The sequence below is a fragment of the Mobula birostris genome, chromosome 11 (assembly GCF_030028105.1).
Source record: "Mobula birostris isolate sMobBir1 chromosome 11, sMobBir1.hap1, whole genome shotgun sequence".
Classification (NCBI taxonomy): Eukaryota; Metazoa; Chordata; class Chondrichthyes; order Myliobatiformes; family Myliobatidae; genus Mobula; species Mobula birostris.
Window position 1 is genome coordinate 5,309,966 of NC_092380.1, and position 17,816 is coordinate 5,327,781.

At 47.1% G+C, this 17,816-nt stretch overlaps 1 protein-coding gene across 2 annotated transcripts; it reads left to right on the plus strand.

Moving 5' to 3' along the window:
• The first annotated feature begins 982 nt into the window (after window positions 1-982).
• LOC140204763 (ferritin, lower subunit-like) lies at window positions 983-16,712 on the plus strand. 2 transcript variants are annotated; one of them, XM_072271526.1, is made up of 4 exons: window positions 983-1,282; window positions 10,917-11,063; window positions 14,052-14,177; window positions 16,411-16,712. In XM_072271526.1, the coding sequence occupies exons 1-4, from the start codon at window positions 998-1,000 to the stop codon at window positions 16,567-16,569; spliced, it is 717 nt and encodes a 238-aa protein (XP_072127627.1). In that variant the 5' UTR covers window positions 983-997; the 3' UTR covers window positions 16,570-16,712. The 2 variants fall into 2 exon arrangements, with proteins under 2 accessions (XP_072127627.1, XP_072127628.1); XM_072271527.1 differs by lacking the exon at window positions 14,052-14,177.
• The last annotated feature ends 1,104 nt before the right edge of the window (window positions 16,713-17,816 follow it).

The following is a 17,816-nucleotide window of genomic DNA, read 5'->3' on the forward strand; positions in this document are numbered from 1 at the left end:
GGCATCAAAGGTTATGGGGGAGAAGGCAGGACAATGGGTTTTTGAGGGAAACTAAACCAGACTTGATCGAATGGAAGAGCAGACTCAATAGACTAACTAGCCTAATGCTGCTCCTTTCTCTTATGGTCTTAATTGGCCATGAGTAAATTATGCTTAACGTGAGGGTGAATAGTAGAGCGAGAATAAAACATGGGATCAGTGTAGGATTAGTGTTGATAGCCAGAAGGAATGGAGGAACGGAAGCAGCCATTTTGTGAGACCGTCCCTGCAGTCGCCATTTGGTGAACTGTTTGACGGACTGATTTTTGCTCCGGGATAATTTAATCAGAGCAATTGAATGTGGACACAAGAAATTTCAGCTAATGACCTGCTAAACCTGAGAGCATTCTCAGACAAAGAGCTATTTATTATATAAAGTCATAAGCAATCTGTCGACTCAGAGTCTGGATCGCCTGGTTGAACTGGTTTGACCAATCAGGATTGAAAGGAACAATGGCACGAGGCTGAGAGCAGAGACATAGAACACATTTGGTTGTAACCCTGGACCAGAGCCAGTAAGCAGGTAACCCAGGTAGGTCAGGTGACCTTGAGCGAACGGGACAGAAACTCATCATTTGAACTGATGAGGAACACCACAACAGTCAGGAGCTTCAAATGCAAAGGAGCGACAACTCTCCGGAGACCAACTATCGTCAATGTAGAGGACCCCACAGACACGTGAGATTATATTGGGACCACGAGGAACACGTAGCCAGTGTAGACTTCTTTTTCAGCTATTACCTTTTCTATTCTTTGACTGTCCATGGAGGGTCAGAGAAACTGAGTAGGTGTGCACACAGGTACTTGGTTGTGTAAATTCACGTGGCTTTTAGCTGAGACAATAAAGGTACTTGTCAGTAAATACAGATTCTCTCTGTGCCTCTCTGATCATTACTAAAGGGTAATCCTTATAACAGTGTAAATAGGTCAAGTAAGACTTGATGGGCTGTATCTCTCAATGTCTGTAACTGCTGGGGCTGGAAATCTGCAGAAGCCAGATCTCCCTCCCCCAGTCCTCATCGTGCGTGGGCGGTGCGTGATAAACCCAGCGTCTCCTGAACTGACTGCCGCCCCAGCCAGACTCGATCAATTGCAGGCAGCGGCAGGGCACGGCGAACTGGCAGAGTGTGTTCCTTGTCAGATGCAGTCGCAGGTGAGACAGAACCTGCACCAGGAGTGCGAGGTGTCCATCAACCAACTCATCAGCCTCAAGTACTACACCTCCTACGTGTACCTTGCTATGGTAAAGAAGTCCTCTTTTGTATTTAATATGAGAACGATCTCGCAAAGCAGAACCTGCCTCTGGTTTCATCTTACGGGTGTGAAGTTTTCCAATGATGGCTTGATGGTTTTCTGATTGCCAGTCATGAAAATTTGTTGTGAATTTACAAATGCAGGAGATTCTGCAGATGCTGGAAATCCAGAGTAACACAGACACAGACTCACACACACACACACAAAGTGCTGGAGGAACTCAACAGGTCAGGCAGTATCAATGGAGAGGAAGAAGCAGTCGACGTTCCGGGCGAAACCCTTCACTGTCCTGATGAAGAGGCTCAGCCCGAAACATCAGCTGTTTATTCCTCTCCATAGATGCTGCCTGACCTGCTGAGTTCCTCCGGCGTGTTATGTGTGTTACTCTGCTAACTTACAGATCTCTTTCAACAGAATTTCTATATTCTGTTTGGACAGGTGTAATTCTGCTAGAAATTCAGTACTAAATGAAGGCTTTTCTATGTCAACATATGTCAAATTGAATGACACAGTATTTATAGCAAGTGCTTGGCCGGGCCGTTTCAGCAACAGCTTAACCAACTGCTGTGGATTGGGAGTAACAGATAATGCAGAAAATTGGCTGACAGTCTGGTGTGGATAGTGACATCCAGTGTTCAGGATCAAGGCAGGCTTACAGTACAGAAGGAGGCCATTTGGCCCATTGAGTCTGTACTAGCTCTAATGCAAGAGCAATCCAACTGGTCCTACTACCACCCCTCCCCTGCCATCCTCTCCCCACAGCCCAGCAAATTTTTTCCTTATCTCTCAGTCTGATATTGGCTGCCCCACAGGATAATAGCATAGGACTCCGGTTTTCTGGAATTCCACCAACCCATTACATCCCAGACAATTCTAGAATGGTGTTTAACACACTGCAGGAAACTCACCTCTGACTCTGAAAATAAATAAAATTTACCTTAAAGCGATGTCCCCAGCAGAAACTCTGGGAAACAGCCAGGGTTGGAGGGCAGGACGTCTACAGACAATTTCCTCTGCACAGCTGTCTAACCCAGACCTAGTGGGGGGTGACAGATTCCCATCTCAGATGCCCATCAGTGACCTGAATGGGCTTTAACAGTACCAAGGATACAGAAGACCATTCAGCCCATTGTGTGTAGATCTATCCTGTCCTGATGAAGTCTGTTGCCTCATAATATGGACTGTATATTTCCTCCTACAGATGTGGTCTGACATGTTGAGTCCTTCACACCTTTTGTTCGTTGCTCAGTGGGTCTCGACCCAAAACATCTCCTGGCCACTTCCCTCCACAGATACTTCCTGACTCTCGAAGGCTGAAGACTGATAGTTTTAAAGACTTTCTTTATTTGCCATGTGTAGATCGAGAATCATACAGTGAAATGAGTTATCTGCATCAGTGTTTGCGATACACGAGGGGCAGCCCGCAAATGTTGCCGTGCTTCCGGATGTGACATAGCATGCCCACAACATACTAACCCTACGCTGTATGTCTTGTTTTTTGGGAATGTGGGAGGAAACCGGAGCACCCGGAGGAAACCCACACCATCACAGGGAGAGCATACAAATTTCTTACAGGCAGAGGCGGGAATTGAACAGTGATCTTCTGATTGCTAATGCTATAAGGCATTATGCTAACTGCTACACTACCGTGCTGCCCAAAGTACAATAGAGGTTTATAAAATTATGAGGATCATAGATAAGGTGAATGGCCACAGTCCTTTCCCCAGGGTAGAGGGAGTCTAAAACTAGAGGGTGTAATTTTAAATTGAGATGGAAAATATTTGAAGGGGACTTGTGGACCAATTTTTTCAGAATCAGAAACAGGTTTAATATCACCAGCATGTGTTGTGAAATTTGTTGTTTTGAGGCAGCGGTACATTGCAATACATAACGATTTAAACTATAAATTACAATAAGAAGTATATATAAAAAAGAAAATTAAATGAAATAAGTTGTGCAAAAAGAAAGGAAAAAATACTGAGGTAGTGTTCATGGGTTCATTGTCCTTTCAGAAATCTGATGGCGGAGGGGAAGAAGCTGCTCCTGAAATGTTGAGTGTGTGGCCTTCAGGCTCCTGTACCTGAGAAGAGGGCATGTTCTGGGTCTTGGGGTACTTATTCATAGATGCTGCCTTTTTCAGGCATCTTTTCACACAGAGGTTGGAACGAGCTGCCAGGGGGAAGTGGTAGAGGTGGGTGCAATGACGTTTGAAAGATATTTGGATCGCTACCTTGATAGGAATGGTTTATTGGGATGTGGGCAAATGGGAATAGCTCAGGCGAGGAACTTGGTCAACGTGTTCCTCCTTGTTGTGTAACCATGACTCATCCAGAGTTGCAGGTTGTCTCAGAGGATTTTGTACCCAGTGTCCTGATCTCAGCCCGAAACGTCGGCCCTTTAATCCCCTCCACAGATGCTGCCTGACCTGCGTTCTGTGCGCGCTACCCTGGATTTCCAGCAGAATCTCTTGTGGAAACATAAAACAGTCCATTTTGACAGGAAAATCATATTAAAAAACATAATTTCTAACTGGTGAGAGATTGTAGGGCTCTGAAATGCAGAGGGGCCTGTGCCTTCCAAAGCACGCTGCACAAAAGACAGATATAGAAACTTAGAAACATAGAAAAACTACAGCACATTACAGGCCCTTCAGCCCACAATGCTGTGCCAAACATGTACTTACTTTAGAAATTACCCAGGGTTACCCATAGCCCTCTATTTTTCTAAGCTCCATGTACCTGTCCAGGAGTCTATTAAGAGACTCTATCATATCCGCCTCTACAACCACCGCTGGCAGCCCATTCCATGCACTCAGCACTCTCTGTGTAAAAAACTTTCCCCTGACATCTCCCCTGTACTTACTTCCAAGCACTTTAAAATTGAGCTCTCTTGTGTTAGCCATTTCAGCCCTGGGAAAAAGCCTCTGACTATCCACACAATCAATGCCTCTCATCGTCTTATACACCTCCATCAGGTCATCCTCTCATCCTCCGTCACTCCAAGGAGAAAAGGCCGAGTTCACTCAACCTGTTTTCATAAGGCATGCTCCCCAATCCAGGCAACATCCTTGTAAATCTCCTCTGCACCCTTTCTATAGTTTCTGCATCCTTCCTGTAGTGAGGTGACCAGAACTGAGCACAGTACTGCAAGTCCTATATAGCTGTAACATTACCTCTCAGCTCTTAAACTTAATCCCATGGTTGATGAAGGCTAATACACCGTATGCCTTCTTAACCACAGAGTCAACCTGTGCAGCTGCTTTGAATGACCTATGGACTCGGACCCCAAGATCCCTCTGATCCTCCACACTGCCAAGAGTCTTATCATTAATACTATATTCTGCCATCATACTTGACCCACCAAAATGAATCACCTCACACTTATCTGGGTTGAACCCCATCTGTCACTTCTCAGGCCAGTTTTGCATCCTATCGATGTCCCACTGTAACTTCTGACATCCCTCCACCCTATCCACAACACCCTCAACCTTTGTGTCATCAGCAAATTTACTAACCCATCCCTTCACTTCCTCATGCAGGTCATTTATAAAAATCACGATGAGTAGGGGTTCCAGAACAAATCCCTGAGGAACACCACCGGTCACCAACCTCCATGCAGAATATGACCCATCTACAACCACTCTTTGCCTTCTGTGGGCAAGCCATTTCTGGATCCACAAAGCAATGTCCCCTTGGATCCCATGCCTCCTTACTTTCCCAATAAGTCTTGCATGGGATACCTTATCATATGCCTTGCTGAAATCAGTATACACTAGTTATATGGCTCTACCTTCATCAATGTGTTTAGTCACATCCTCAAAAAATTCAATCAGACTCGTAAGGCTGACCTGCCTTTGAAAAAGCCATGCTGACTATTCCTAATCATATTATATCTAGGGACATCGTGCAATCGCTCAAATTGAGTGTGATGTTCTCCCAATGGGTTATCTATAGCTGGTCCCTCAATTGGCTGTAGAGGCTGATCTGGGATCCATGTATTCTGGTGCAGTGTGGACAAGAGTAAGTGGTGGCTTTGGTTAGTGTTTGGGTCTTTTGGTTGTCCAGTCTCTCCTTTCACAGCTTCCACCTGCTCTCTGCGGCCCAGCGGAGGTTGCTCTCATGTAGCACAGCTCCTTCCTGCAGCACAGAGGTGTGGCTCTGTGCTGCTGGATCTCACACGAAAGGTATTTCACAAATCTTCCACCACATCGGCCAGGTCTGTATCGATGTAGCTTCACTCTTCACCTAGCCCATGCTGTTCCTGTCCTTGGGGTGTGTGACGGGACAATGTAGCAGGAGATTCTTTCTGTATCTGACTGGACATCTTCCTTGCCTAGAGAATACATAATTCTTAAGGACGTACTCACCTTAGAGAGAGCCCAGAAGAGGTTTGTGAGAATGATCCTGGGAACGAAAGGGTTAATGTATGAGGAGTGTTTGATGGCTCTGGGCCTGTACTACCCGGAGTTTAGAAGAATGAGGAGGAGGATTTCATTGAACCCTACCAAACAGTGAAAGGTCTAGACAGAGTGGATGTGGAGAGGACGTTTCCTATAGGTGGGGGGTCAAGGTCCAGATGACACAACTTCAGAATAGAAGGACTTCCTTTTAGAACAGAGATAAGAGGGAATTTCTTTAGCCAGAGAGTGGTGAGTCTGTGGAATCCGTTGCCACAGAGAGTTGAAGACGTCATGGAGTTGATAAGTTTTTGATTTGTAAGGGTATCAAAGGTTACGGGGAGAATACAGGAGGAAGGCAGTTGAGAGGGATAATAAGTGAGACATGATGAAATGGCGGAGCAGACTTGATGGGCCAAACAGCCTCATTCTCCTTCTATACCTTATGTCTTCTGGTCTTAACTGTGTTTGAATCTGGTGGTCCTGACGTGGATGCTATGTAGTCTCCTTCCTGAAGGGAGTAACGGTGTGCATAAAAGAGCGAAAAACACACACACAATAAATATAAATACTTTGTACTAAGATAGGTTATATACATGATTGACTGTATGCCCAGCAAGTGACTGATGGGAAACGATAAAGTACTGGTGGAGGTGTTGATCAGACTTACTGCTTGGGAAAGTAAATGATTTTAAGACGGAGTTTTATCTTCTATCCATCCTGCACTGTTCCTGCCCTAGCAGATACTGACACAACAGTGGAAGGGACAAAACAGTGGACTGTGTTGTGTGCGCTGGGACAATGTGGAGGGAGCTTCGTTCTCTGTCCAAGCTGTGATGCCCCTCTGTCCCAGGAGTGTTCAATAGAACAGTGTACTGGAAACTTTATTCTGTCCAAATGGGCTGCTCAGGACCCAGGTCAATTGTAAATACTAGAAGCTCTCCTGTTCAGTAAGACTTGTTCTGTTCGCAGAAAGACTGCATTCACCCCTGTCTGCTGTGGTTCCGTCCTCAGCCCTCTGTCACCGGACCCTGCTCATCTCACTGGCCTCTCAGGAACTCAAAGTTCGAAGTACATTTATCAAGTGAGATTCGTCTCCGAACAGACAGCCACGAAACAAAGAAATCCAAAAGAACCCAATTAATAAAAGACTATCAAACACCCAATGTGCAGAGAAAAAAAAATGAAATCATGCAACTAATAAACACGGCAAGTAACTTTCTGAACTGAGGTCCACAAAGAGAGTTTGTCCACGGACCCTTAGTTCAGCACAGAGCCCAGCAGCGAGCTGGACCGGCCCACCCTTCACCTTGGGCCCTGACACCCTGTCGTTTTCACTCTGGCCCATGGGTGCTAAATCATCGTCCAAACATTGGGTTCAATCGCTTCGATGTTCTCCAGGGCCTGGACCCCCGCTGCCTCGATTCGGCCTGTTCCCGACCTTTCCAATTCGGCCCGGCACTTAAATCTTCGTCCAAAGATCAGATTCAGTCAGTTCAGTGCACTCCCTCATTTCTTCATTTTAAATCCTCTTTGCTTCAGGTTTTAGGTAACCCCCAAAGCAAACTGGCTGAAGGATCTCGGCCCAAAATGTTGACCCTCCATAGATGCTGCCTGACTTGCTGAGTTCCTCAAGTATCTTGTGTGTGTTGCTCAGTTTCTATTCTCTCAGTGAAACAACTGAACTCCTTTCCAAAGTTAAATTTTTAGCATGATGTGGACTGTTGTGTGCATTTGTGTGTGCATGCACAAGCTTAGATATAGGTGCGCATGTGGGTACATTGTGCACGTATGTAAATGTGCCCATGTGCTCTTCCTGAACGTGCATGTGTGTCCAAAGTTCAAAGTTCAAAGTGCACTTATTATCAAAGTACGTATACTTTATACAACCTTGAGATTCACCTCCTTAAAGGCAGCCACAAAACGAGAAATATGAATGAATCCATTTTTAAAGAATCCAACAAGCACCCAATATGCAGGGAGAGAGAGAAAGAAAAACACACAAATCGTGCGGGCAATGAAAGCAACCACACAGCGTTCAGAATGAAAATGAGTCCATAGACACAAAGCCCGGAGTAGCTGGAGCACGCCCAGAGCCTCAGCTCTGGTTTATCACACAGCAGAGCAAAACGTCACTGTGCCCACAGGCATGAGGTCCGGAGCAGGCCCTGAGCCTCAGCCCCGGTTTATCACACAGCAGAGCAAAACGTCACTGTGCCCACAGGCATGAGGTCCGGAGCAGGCCCTGAGCCTCAGCCCCGGTTTATCACACAGCAGAGCAAAACGTCACTGTGCCCACAGGCATGAGGTCCGGAGCAGGCCCTGAGCCTCAGCCCCGGTTTATCACACAGCAGAGCAAAACGTCACTGTGCCCACAGGCATGAGGTCCGGAGCAGGCCCTGAGCCTCAGCCCCGGTTTATCACACAGCAGAGCAAAACGTCACTGTGCCCACAGGCATGAGGTCCGGAGCAGGCCCTGAGCCTCAGCCCCGGTTTATCACACAGCAGAGCAAAACGTCACTGTGCCCACAGGCATGAGGTCCGGAGCAGGCCCAGAGGGCAGCGCAGAGCGGAGCAGGGAGCAGAACCAGATCGACCCTCACCCCTGGTCCGCAGATCCTGCCTTTGCAATCCATCTGGCCTCACGTTTAAAACATACAGACATTGGTTCATTCCTTGAAGACCCAGGCCCTGTCACATCGATACACTCTGGGCCTGGACCCCATCACCGCCATCCAGCCCATACCCACCTTTTCAAATCGGCCTTAGATTGATCAAGCCTCACTCCGTTTAGGTAGACGGGCTCCGAAACTCCTCCGCTTCGCACGCCCTGACTCCATCTCGACCTTCCTCCGACCACTTCCCCTCGAACACGCCTTGACCTCGCTCACACCTGCGTGCCTCGACCTCCAAGTCAGCCTCACCTCCGCTCGCCTCTTCATTGTTTGCGGTGACTGTTTACCATAATTTCTTTTGCAGAAAGATTTCATTAATACAGCAATTAGTTGTATTACTTGCTTTGAGAACCTTCAGCAGGGCCACCTTAAACCCGTGTATGTGTGCCTGCTTCTATGTGCGGGCGTGGGTGTCCTGGTTCTGGGCACATATGTGTCTGAGTGCATGCTTGCATATGTACTTTGTGTTGATATATGTGTGTATCAGTATACGCGTCTATATTCAGATTGATTCACGTATTTATCACAATAAACAATACAAAAACAACAAGGGTAAAACAGGCCCCTTTCCCACCTTTCCACACACACACACACACACACACACACACACACACACACACACACACGCACACAGAGGCAGGTCTCAAACCCCAATAAGGGCCTCCGGAGTCTTTGGCCCCAGACTTGCAGACTAGTAGACATCGAGCCCCCAGCTCCGGAATCACCGGCTTCAGTCTTCAACCTTCAGGCTTTGATCTCCGGTAACCTCCTGAAGGTCTACACTCAACATTTTAGGAACAGGCTCTTCTCCTCCGCCATCCGATTTCTGAATTATCCATGATCTCTACCTCCACGGTTCTTTCTTTGCACTGTAACTTATAGATGCATTGCCCCGTACTGCTGCCACAAAACACAAATTTCATGCTGTTTGTCTGTGACAATAAACCTGATTTAGGTTCTCCCTGTGCCTGTGCGTCAGTGTGTGCGTGTCCTATCGTGAGAGAGGCTGCAGACCACAACCCCCATCACCACCCCATTCTACAGAGTTTGTATTGAAAGCATCCTGAGCAACTGCATCACGGCCTGGTTCGGAAATTGCATCATCTCGGATCGCAAGACCCTGCAGCGGATAGTGAGGTCAGCTGAGAAGATCATCGGGACTTTCTTCCTGCTATTAGAGACATTTACACCACACGCTGCATCCGTAAAGCAAACAGCATTATGAAGGTCCCCACGCACCCCTCATACAAACTCTTCTCCCTCCTGCCATCTGGCAAAAGGCACCGAAGCATTCGGGCTGTCACGACCAGACTATGTAACAGTTTCTTCCCCCAAGCCATCAGACTCCTCAATACCCAGAGCCTGGACTGACACCAACCTACTGCCCTCTACTGTGCCTATTGTCTTGTTTATTATTTATTGTAATGCCTGCACTGTTTTGTGCACTTTATGCAGTCCTGGGTAGGTCTGTAGTCTAGTGTAGTTTTGTGTTGTTTTACGTAGTTCAGTGTAGTTTTTGTATTGTTTCATGTAGCATCATGGTCCTGAAAAACATTGTCTCGTTTTTACTGTGTACTGTACCAGCAGTTATGGTCGAAATGACAATAAAAAGTGACTTTTTTTTTTAGATTATGAGAACACTCAGTCCTCTTTTATTGTCATTTAGAAATGCATACATGCATTAAGAAATGATACAATGTTTCTCCGGCGTGATATCACAGAAAACAGGACAAACCAAAGACTAACACTGACAAAACCACCTAATCATACCATATAGTTACAGCAGTGCAAAGCAATACCATAATTTGATAAAGAACAGTCCATAGGCACAGTAAAAAAAAATTAGTCTCAAAGTCCCGAGTCGATCGACTCCCGAGTCCCCGATAGCAGGCGGCAAAAGGGAGAAACTCCCTGCCATAAACCTCCAGGCACCTTCAACTTGCCAATACCTTGGACGCAGCCGACCACAGCCGACACTGAGTCCATCCGTCCAAAAACTCCGAGCTTCTGAGCAGCCTCTCCGATACAGCCTCCCGAGCGCCATCCTCTGCCGAGCGCCATCGACCTCTCCCGGGCCGCTGAACCACACAAAGCCGAGGATTTCGAGGATTTCGAGGCCTTCGGCTCCGGAGATTCCGGTTACACAGTAGCAGCGGTAGCAAAGCGGACATTTCAGAAGTTTTCCAGATGTTCCACTGTGCACTCACGTCTGTCTCCATCAAATCAGGATTGTGCACGGTCCCCTACTTGACAGATAACAGATATTCATCACCAGAGAGGCCGCGGGCGCTGTCGTCGTGCCGCCATCTTCTCTCGAAAACTTGACTTGACTTGAGAGATTGAGCTGATTGTGTAAGATGTCTCCCCCAGTTGAATAGCCTGGCATTGGGTGGTTTATTCCTGTAAGTAATTTTTAAATCATGAATTAATTTTATTTTGATATAAGAGAGCTGCACCAGCAGGCAGGCACTGCACCTAGATCCATTAGTCTTCATTGTTCAGCTTCAATGAGCCCGTAGATCTTTAACAGGATTACTAATTTCGTTTTGTAGTCCTTCTATTTCGAACAGGATGATGTCGCGCTGGAGAACTTTGCGAAGTCTTTCCACGAGATGTCGGAGGCCGAGCACCGGCAGGCGGAGAATCTCATCGAGTACCAGAAGCTTCGGGGCGGGCGACTCCAGCTGCAGAGCATCAAGGTGAGCGCGACGGGCAGCCGCAGACCCGCCCTTCCCTGATCCGAGGGTGCCCACACGCCCACTTCTTCTGGGACTTTATTTTCTGTTTCAGAGATACAGTGTGGGACAGGCCCTTCCGGCCTAACAAGCCTCACTGCCCAGTTTAACCCTAGTCTAATCGCAGGACAATTTAACCTACTAACCGGCACGTCTTTGGAATGTGGGAGGTAACCAGAGCACCCGGAGGAAACCCACGTGTATCGAGGAGGATGTACCACCTCTTTACAGGCGACGTCAGAATTGAACTGCAAACTCCAACGTCCCGGATAGAGTCACGCTACTGTCACACCTCTGTTTTAGCATTCAAACTCAATTTCCCTTTAATGTCACAAAATTGTCATTGGGTCTATTTAAAACGGAGGTTGATAGATACTTAATTAATAAAGGTGTCAAAGATTACAGGGAAAAGGCCGGAGAATGAGGTTGAGAGGGAAATATTCGAATGGAGGAGTAGACTCAATGGGCCGAAGGGCTTAATTCTTCTTCTAGGTCTTATGGTCTAAGTATCTCCCCAGGCTCAAACTTAATGTAACACCAAACCCCTTTTATAGTTACATAGATTTGTCATTGTATGGAGGGAGTCCATTCGGTCATTATGCCTATGCTAGCTCTTAATGGAGCAACTTGGTTAATGCTATTCCCAATTTTTCCATGTATCCCCACTTTCTCCTTCGATGAAGGCCAGCTGTATTTGAAATTTAACACTCAACTTAGCTGCATAAATGATCTCTGACACTCCGGGGCAAAAGGATGTCCTTCATACCCTCAATAACACTTCTTACCGAACGTTTTAAATCTGAGTCCATTGCTTCTTGAATAGTTATAATGGGACAGCTTCTTTCTACCTGCCCTATATTAGCATTGTTAGGATGAGAACAGAAAAAATATAACAAACAGGAGTCACCCACCAGCTGCTGGAGTCTGCCCTACATTTCAGTAAGAGAATGGCTGATTCGATCTTAACCTTGATCTTGATCTTGGCCTGAACGGACCTTGGCCTGATCTGATCTTGGGCTGAATTTCATTTTCCTGCCTGGTCCCCACAATCCTCCATTCCTTCCAACTCCCCCCCGCCCCACCCCATGGTCCAAGTATAGTTTCAGTGAAATAATGGCTGGTCTGATCTTGGCCTGAGTTCCATTCTCCTGACTCACTCCCAGAGCACTTTGGTTCCCCCTGTGGTCCAAGTATAGTTTCTCCAGATCTTGAATGTACTCAAGAACTACAAGGACACAATGGAGCTGGAAAGATCACCCGGCCCCTCAGTACATCCCTGCCTTCAATTTGACCATGTTATAGCTGCCCCAGGGCTCAACTCTTCTGTTAGTTCTACTTTTAATATTGTCTGTCTCCTTTTTAAACGTCTCAACCTCATTGAAAGCAGGCTCTTTCCATTGAATATAATAAACACGAGACAGTCTGCTGATGCTGGAAATCCAGAGCGACACACACAAAATGCTGGAGGAGCTCAGCAGGTCAGGCAGTGTCCATGGAAATGAAGATAGTTGACATTTCGGGCTGAGACCCATCAGGACCGAGACGGAAGTGGGGAGATGCCAGAATATAGAGGTGGGGAAGGGGAGGGGAAGTCAGCTAGCTGGAAGGTGAAGCCAGGTGGGTGGGAAAGGTCAAGGGCTGGAGAAGAAGGAATCTGATAGGAGAGGAGAGTGGACCATGGGAGAAAGGGAAGGAGGAGGGGACCCAGGGGGAAGTGATAGGCAGGTGAGAAGAGATAAAAGGTCAGAGTGGGGAATAGAGGAAGAGTGCTGGGGGTAATTTGTTTATTGGAAGTAGAAATCCATATTTATGTCATCAGATAGGATACACTGAAGTTGGGTGAGATTAGAATTAGAGGTTAAGGGTGATAGGTGAAATATTTAAGAGGAACCTGAGGGGGAACTTCTTCATTCAGAGGGTGGTGCACGTGTGAAATGAGCTGCCAGTGGAAGTGGAGGATGTGGTTCCGATTGCAACAATTAAGAGAAGTTTGGACAAGTATATGGATAGTTTGAGGTATGGAGGGTATAGTCCACATGGGACTAGATGGGCTGAAGGGCCCGTTTCTGAGCTGTGGTGCTCTCTAAGTATGTCATAAACTCCTGATTTCCTGGGATTTTCACACACACAACAGTCTCTAGAGTTGACAGAGAGTGGGGTGTGAAAAACAAAAAAAAAAATCCAGTGAGCGGCAGTTCTGTGGGCAAAAACACCTCGTTACTGAAAGAGATCAGAGGAGAACAGCCAGACCTGTTCAAGCTGACAGGAAGACGACAGTAACTCAGACAATCCCGTTTTTCACCTGTGATGTGCAGCATAACGCGTCAAACCCTGAAGTGAATGGGCTATAGCAGCAGAATCATACACTCAGAGGCCACTTTATTAGGTACAGCAGGTACCCAATTACGTGGACACTGAGTGTAACTCTGATGTGAAGTCCCAGGAGTTTTGTCACGTTAAGGGTACTGTTGGAAGAGGAAGCATGATCCAGCCTTTCTCAGCAAGCCTTCCCTAAGGCAAAGTAGATGTACCTGCAGTGTCATGAAGATCCAAGGATTGAATGGAGAAGGTGAAAGGCATGGAGCTCCCTAGACCCTGGTACTGCAGTATGGGGCCTCATGGTAGCATAGTTCATAGTTCAATTCCAACGCTATCTCCAAGGACTCTCCATGGAACGTTTGGGTTTTCTCTGGGTGCTCTGGTTTCCTCCCACAGTCCAAAGACTCACCTGTCAGTAGGCTAATTGGTCATTGTAAATTGTCCCGTGATCAGGCTAGGGTTAAATCCGGGGTTACTGAGCAGTGCAGCTCAAAGGGCCAGGAGGGCCAATTCTGCACTGTATCGCAATAAATAAACACATAGGTCTCTCTTAATTGGGGATTTGCCTGCAAAAAACAGAGGGGATAGGCCAGTCCAAGGTGTAATCTTGGATTTTGCCACTTACTCACACAGAATCCAGCCAACAGCAAGTGGAGGAATGGGCTGGAAGCCACACAGGATGCTCTCAACCTACAGAAGAACATCAACAAGTCTCTCCTTGACCTGCACCAGACTGCGTCCAATAAGGAGGATCCTCAGGTATCTGAGCCCTATGGAGGGGTTTCCCTGGCAGTGGCAAGCCTGGTCAATGATTGTTGCTTTGATCCCTGTGGTGCATCGGGTGCCATTTTTTTACCATTTCCTTAGCATTTGTCTGTATTTTTTTTACAAAAATGAGTTTCTAGATGGATGGATGGAAAGCATGCAGGGAGCCAGCCAGATTCCAACCTGGGACCATTCACCTTGAAATCCGGTGCTGGTGCCACTACACCAGCGGCTGTCTGCCGTAATCAATGAATCAGGGAGAAAGGAAATCCCAGGATTTATTGGTGCAGCCAGATTGCCACCCGCTTGAGAGATCAGGATTCTTGGGCAAGAGGCCACTATTAACTGTCACAAGAAAAAAAAAAGTAAATGACATATTTACCGCAACTTCAGAATACAAGGACATCCCTTTGAAATAGAGATGAGGAGGAATTTCTTTAGCCAGAGGGTGGTGAATCTGTGGAATTCATTGCCATAGGCGGATGTGAAGCCAAGTCACGGAGTGTACTTAAAGCGGAGGTTCATAGGTTCTTGATTAGTAAGGCCGTCAAAGGTTATGGGGAGAAGGCAGAAGAATGGGGTTGAGAGGGATAATAAATCAGCCATGATGGAATGGCAGAGCAGACTTGATGGGCTGAATGTCTTAATTCTTTTGATGTTTGAAAAAAAAGTTACCAGAGTAAGCATCGGATCTATAGAAAACAAGTCTGGAGAATTAATAATGGTAGGTTAGATAGAAGCTAGATTTAACAGGTATTTAGCTCTGTTCACTGATTTATTGGCTAGATTGACACCTGGGGTGTCGCATCGCTTTGACTGTGGCGGGCGAGGCCAAGGTCGAGGCTGCAGGTTCGCCCAGGGGAGGAGACAGCCAGATGGTGCAGCTTTCTGGTGCTCACTGGGTGCTGCTCCCCAGAATTCGTGTTCGCGTGATGCTGCCCTCCAGTGTTTGCTCAATGCTGCCCCCCCCCAGTATTCACTCGATGCTGCTCTCCAATATTCACTCGATGCTGCTCTCCAGTGTTTGCTCAATGCTGCTCTCCAGTGTTTGCTCAATGCTGCCCTGTAGTGTTCGCTCGACTGAAGAACAAGCTGGACCAGGTCAATTTCTCATCAGTCTAGTCATACCAAATCAAACTAGTCGCACCTGCCTGCACATTATCCATATCCATCCGTTCGCAGGATATTCATGCGTCGATCTAAAAACCACCTGGCCATCAGGCAGTGGACAGCCACTGCAGGAGAAGGATTCTATGCATGTGGGTTGGTTCCCTGACCAGAGGGTCCAGACCATCTGGCAGAATGCCTCACTGCCAGGCCCCACCGACAGGCACCCACACCTGGCCTGGCTGTCGGAGAGAGGGGCCCTTCCCTGCTTGCCCGGAGCATCGCTCCCACCGTGGGATGACTGTAGCACGGAAGCGATGGTGGCTCACCTCTCTGCAGACTGTGAGTTTGTGAAGAGAGTGTAGAGAAAGGTGCAAGGGCCTGTGTGAAGGTTCATCCCGAGGAGCTGCCTGACAGAGGACTCTCTGATCCCAGAAATACTGTTTTGCTTGGCTACATTCATGTATGGTCGAATGATACTTAAATTTAAAGTTGAACTTTAAAACTTGTAGGCGGTGGGGGGTGGGTTAATATTTAAAAATAAGTGGAAACCCATTTCAGGCAGAGATGAGCTGAAAATTTTCCCATGAGCCTGTGAGTCTTTGGGGAATTCACTTCTCCCAGAGTGGTGGAAGCTAAGACTTCAAATGGCTTTCTTTAGGAGGTAGACAGATATTTGACACACGGCTCGGGGCACCAGAGTTCAGAGTTCAATCCTGGTGTCCCCTGCAAGGAGTCTCTGTACGTCCTCCCTGTGGAGTGCCTGGGTTTTCTCCGGGTGCTCTGGTTTCCTCTCACAGTCCAACAACCCTACAGGGTCAGCTAGTGGGTCATTGTAAGTTGTCCTGTGATTATGTCGGGGTCATCAGGGGTTGCTGGGCAGTGTGGCTCGAAGGGCCAGAAGGGCCTGTTCCACGCTGTATCCCTAAATAACTACAAATAAACCAAGTGACCCTCTCATCTGACCCATATGCACCACACTGTTCCACTAAACATCATAGATACTGGCCACCCCCCAGACTCTGTCAGATTGCAGTCCGCAGACAGCCATCGCGGAGGTTTACTTCACGGCGATTTTGTCACGTGGAAGTGAAAAGCCGTTTATAATTTTATTTTGCAGCTGTGCAGCTTCCTGGAGACCAACTTCCTGAACAGCAACGTGGAATTCATGAAGAAGCTGGGAGATCACGTGACAAGCCTGAAGGGGCTGACTGTGGGCCGTACCAGCGGAATGGGCGAGTATCTGTTTGACAAGCACACCCTGGATGAAGGGACTTGATGTGGAGTGGAGCAGCCTCCGTCCATCCGTCGCACTCCCCTCCCTGTGACTGTCATGGAAACTGATGTACTTTACACTGAATGTGAAAGTAATTCTTTCAGAAATAACTATACTATTATTGGCGTAATAAATGTTTACAGAAAAAGGATGGTTATTTGGTGATACACATACTTTTTAGTCATAGTCATAGAGCACTGCAGCACAGAAACAGGCCCTTCAGCCCATCTAGTCTGTGCTGGACTGTTACTCTGCCTGGTCCCATCGACCCACACTACTCCCCTCTCATGTACTTATCCAAACCTCTCTCTTAAATGTTGTAATTGAACCCGCATCTACTACTGCAGACATCTAGTTCCAGACTCGTACCACCCTCTGAGTTTAACGCGTTCCCTCTCTGCTTCCCTTTAAACATTTCACCTTTCACCCTTAACCTATGTCCTTTAGTTCTAGTCTCACCCAACCTCAGCAGAAAAAAGCCTGCTTGCATTCAACCTATCTATATCAAATCTCATCTCATTCTCCTACGCCCCAGGGAATAAAGCTCTAACCTATTCAAACTTTCCCTCAAGTCCTGGCAATATCCTTGTAGATTTTCTCTGAACTCCTTCAATCTTATTGCTATCTTTCCTGTCGGTAGGTGACCAGAAATGTACAGAATACCCCAAATTTGACCTCACCATTTTCTTTTACGACCTCAATGTAAAATCCCAAATCTTGTACTGAACACCCTGATTTATGCAAACCAATGAGCCAAAAGGTTTCTCTATGACCCTATGTACCTGTGACACCACTTCCAAAGAATTATGGATCTGTATTCCCTGATCCCTTTGTTCTACAGCACTCCTCAGTCCATTAGTTTTTTTGGTGTTCTTAAATCTTAGTTCTCAACTTAGCTAAGAACACCAATGATTTCCTAAGCTGGGGTCTACAGACCCCTTGGTTAAAGGTAGGGATCCATGGCACAAAAAAGGTTGGGAGCCCCTGACTGACAGGGTATTGGGGACTGGACCTTGTGCTGTGGGGGGGGGGGTGCGATGTGGTAGATTTGTGGTTAGTGCGATGCTATTACCGTTCAGGACGACTGAGTTCGGAGTTCAATCCCGGCATCCTCTCTAAGCAAGTCTGTACGTCCTGCCCAAGAAACCCGTGTTTCTTTTCCCCGGGTGCTCTGATTTCCTCCCACAGTCCAAAGACGTACAGGTTGGTAGGTTAATTGGTCATTGTAAATTGTCCCGTGATTCCGTGAT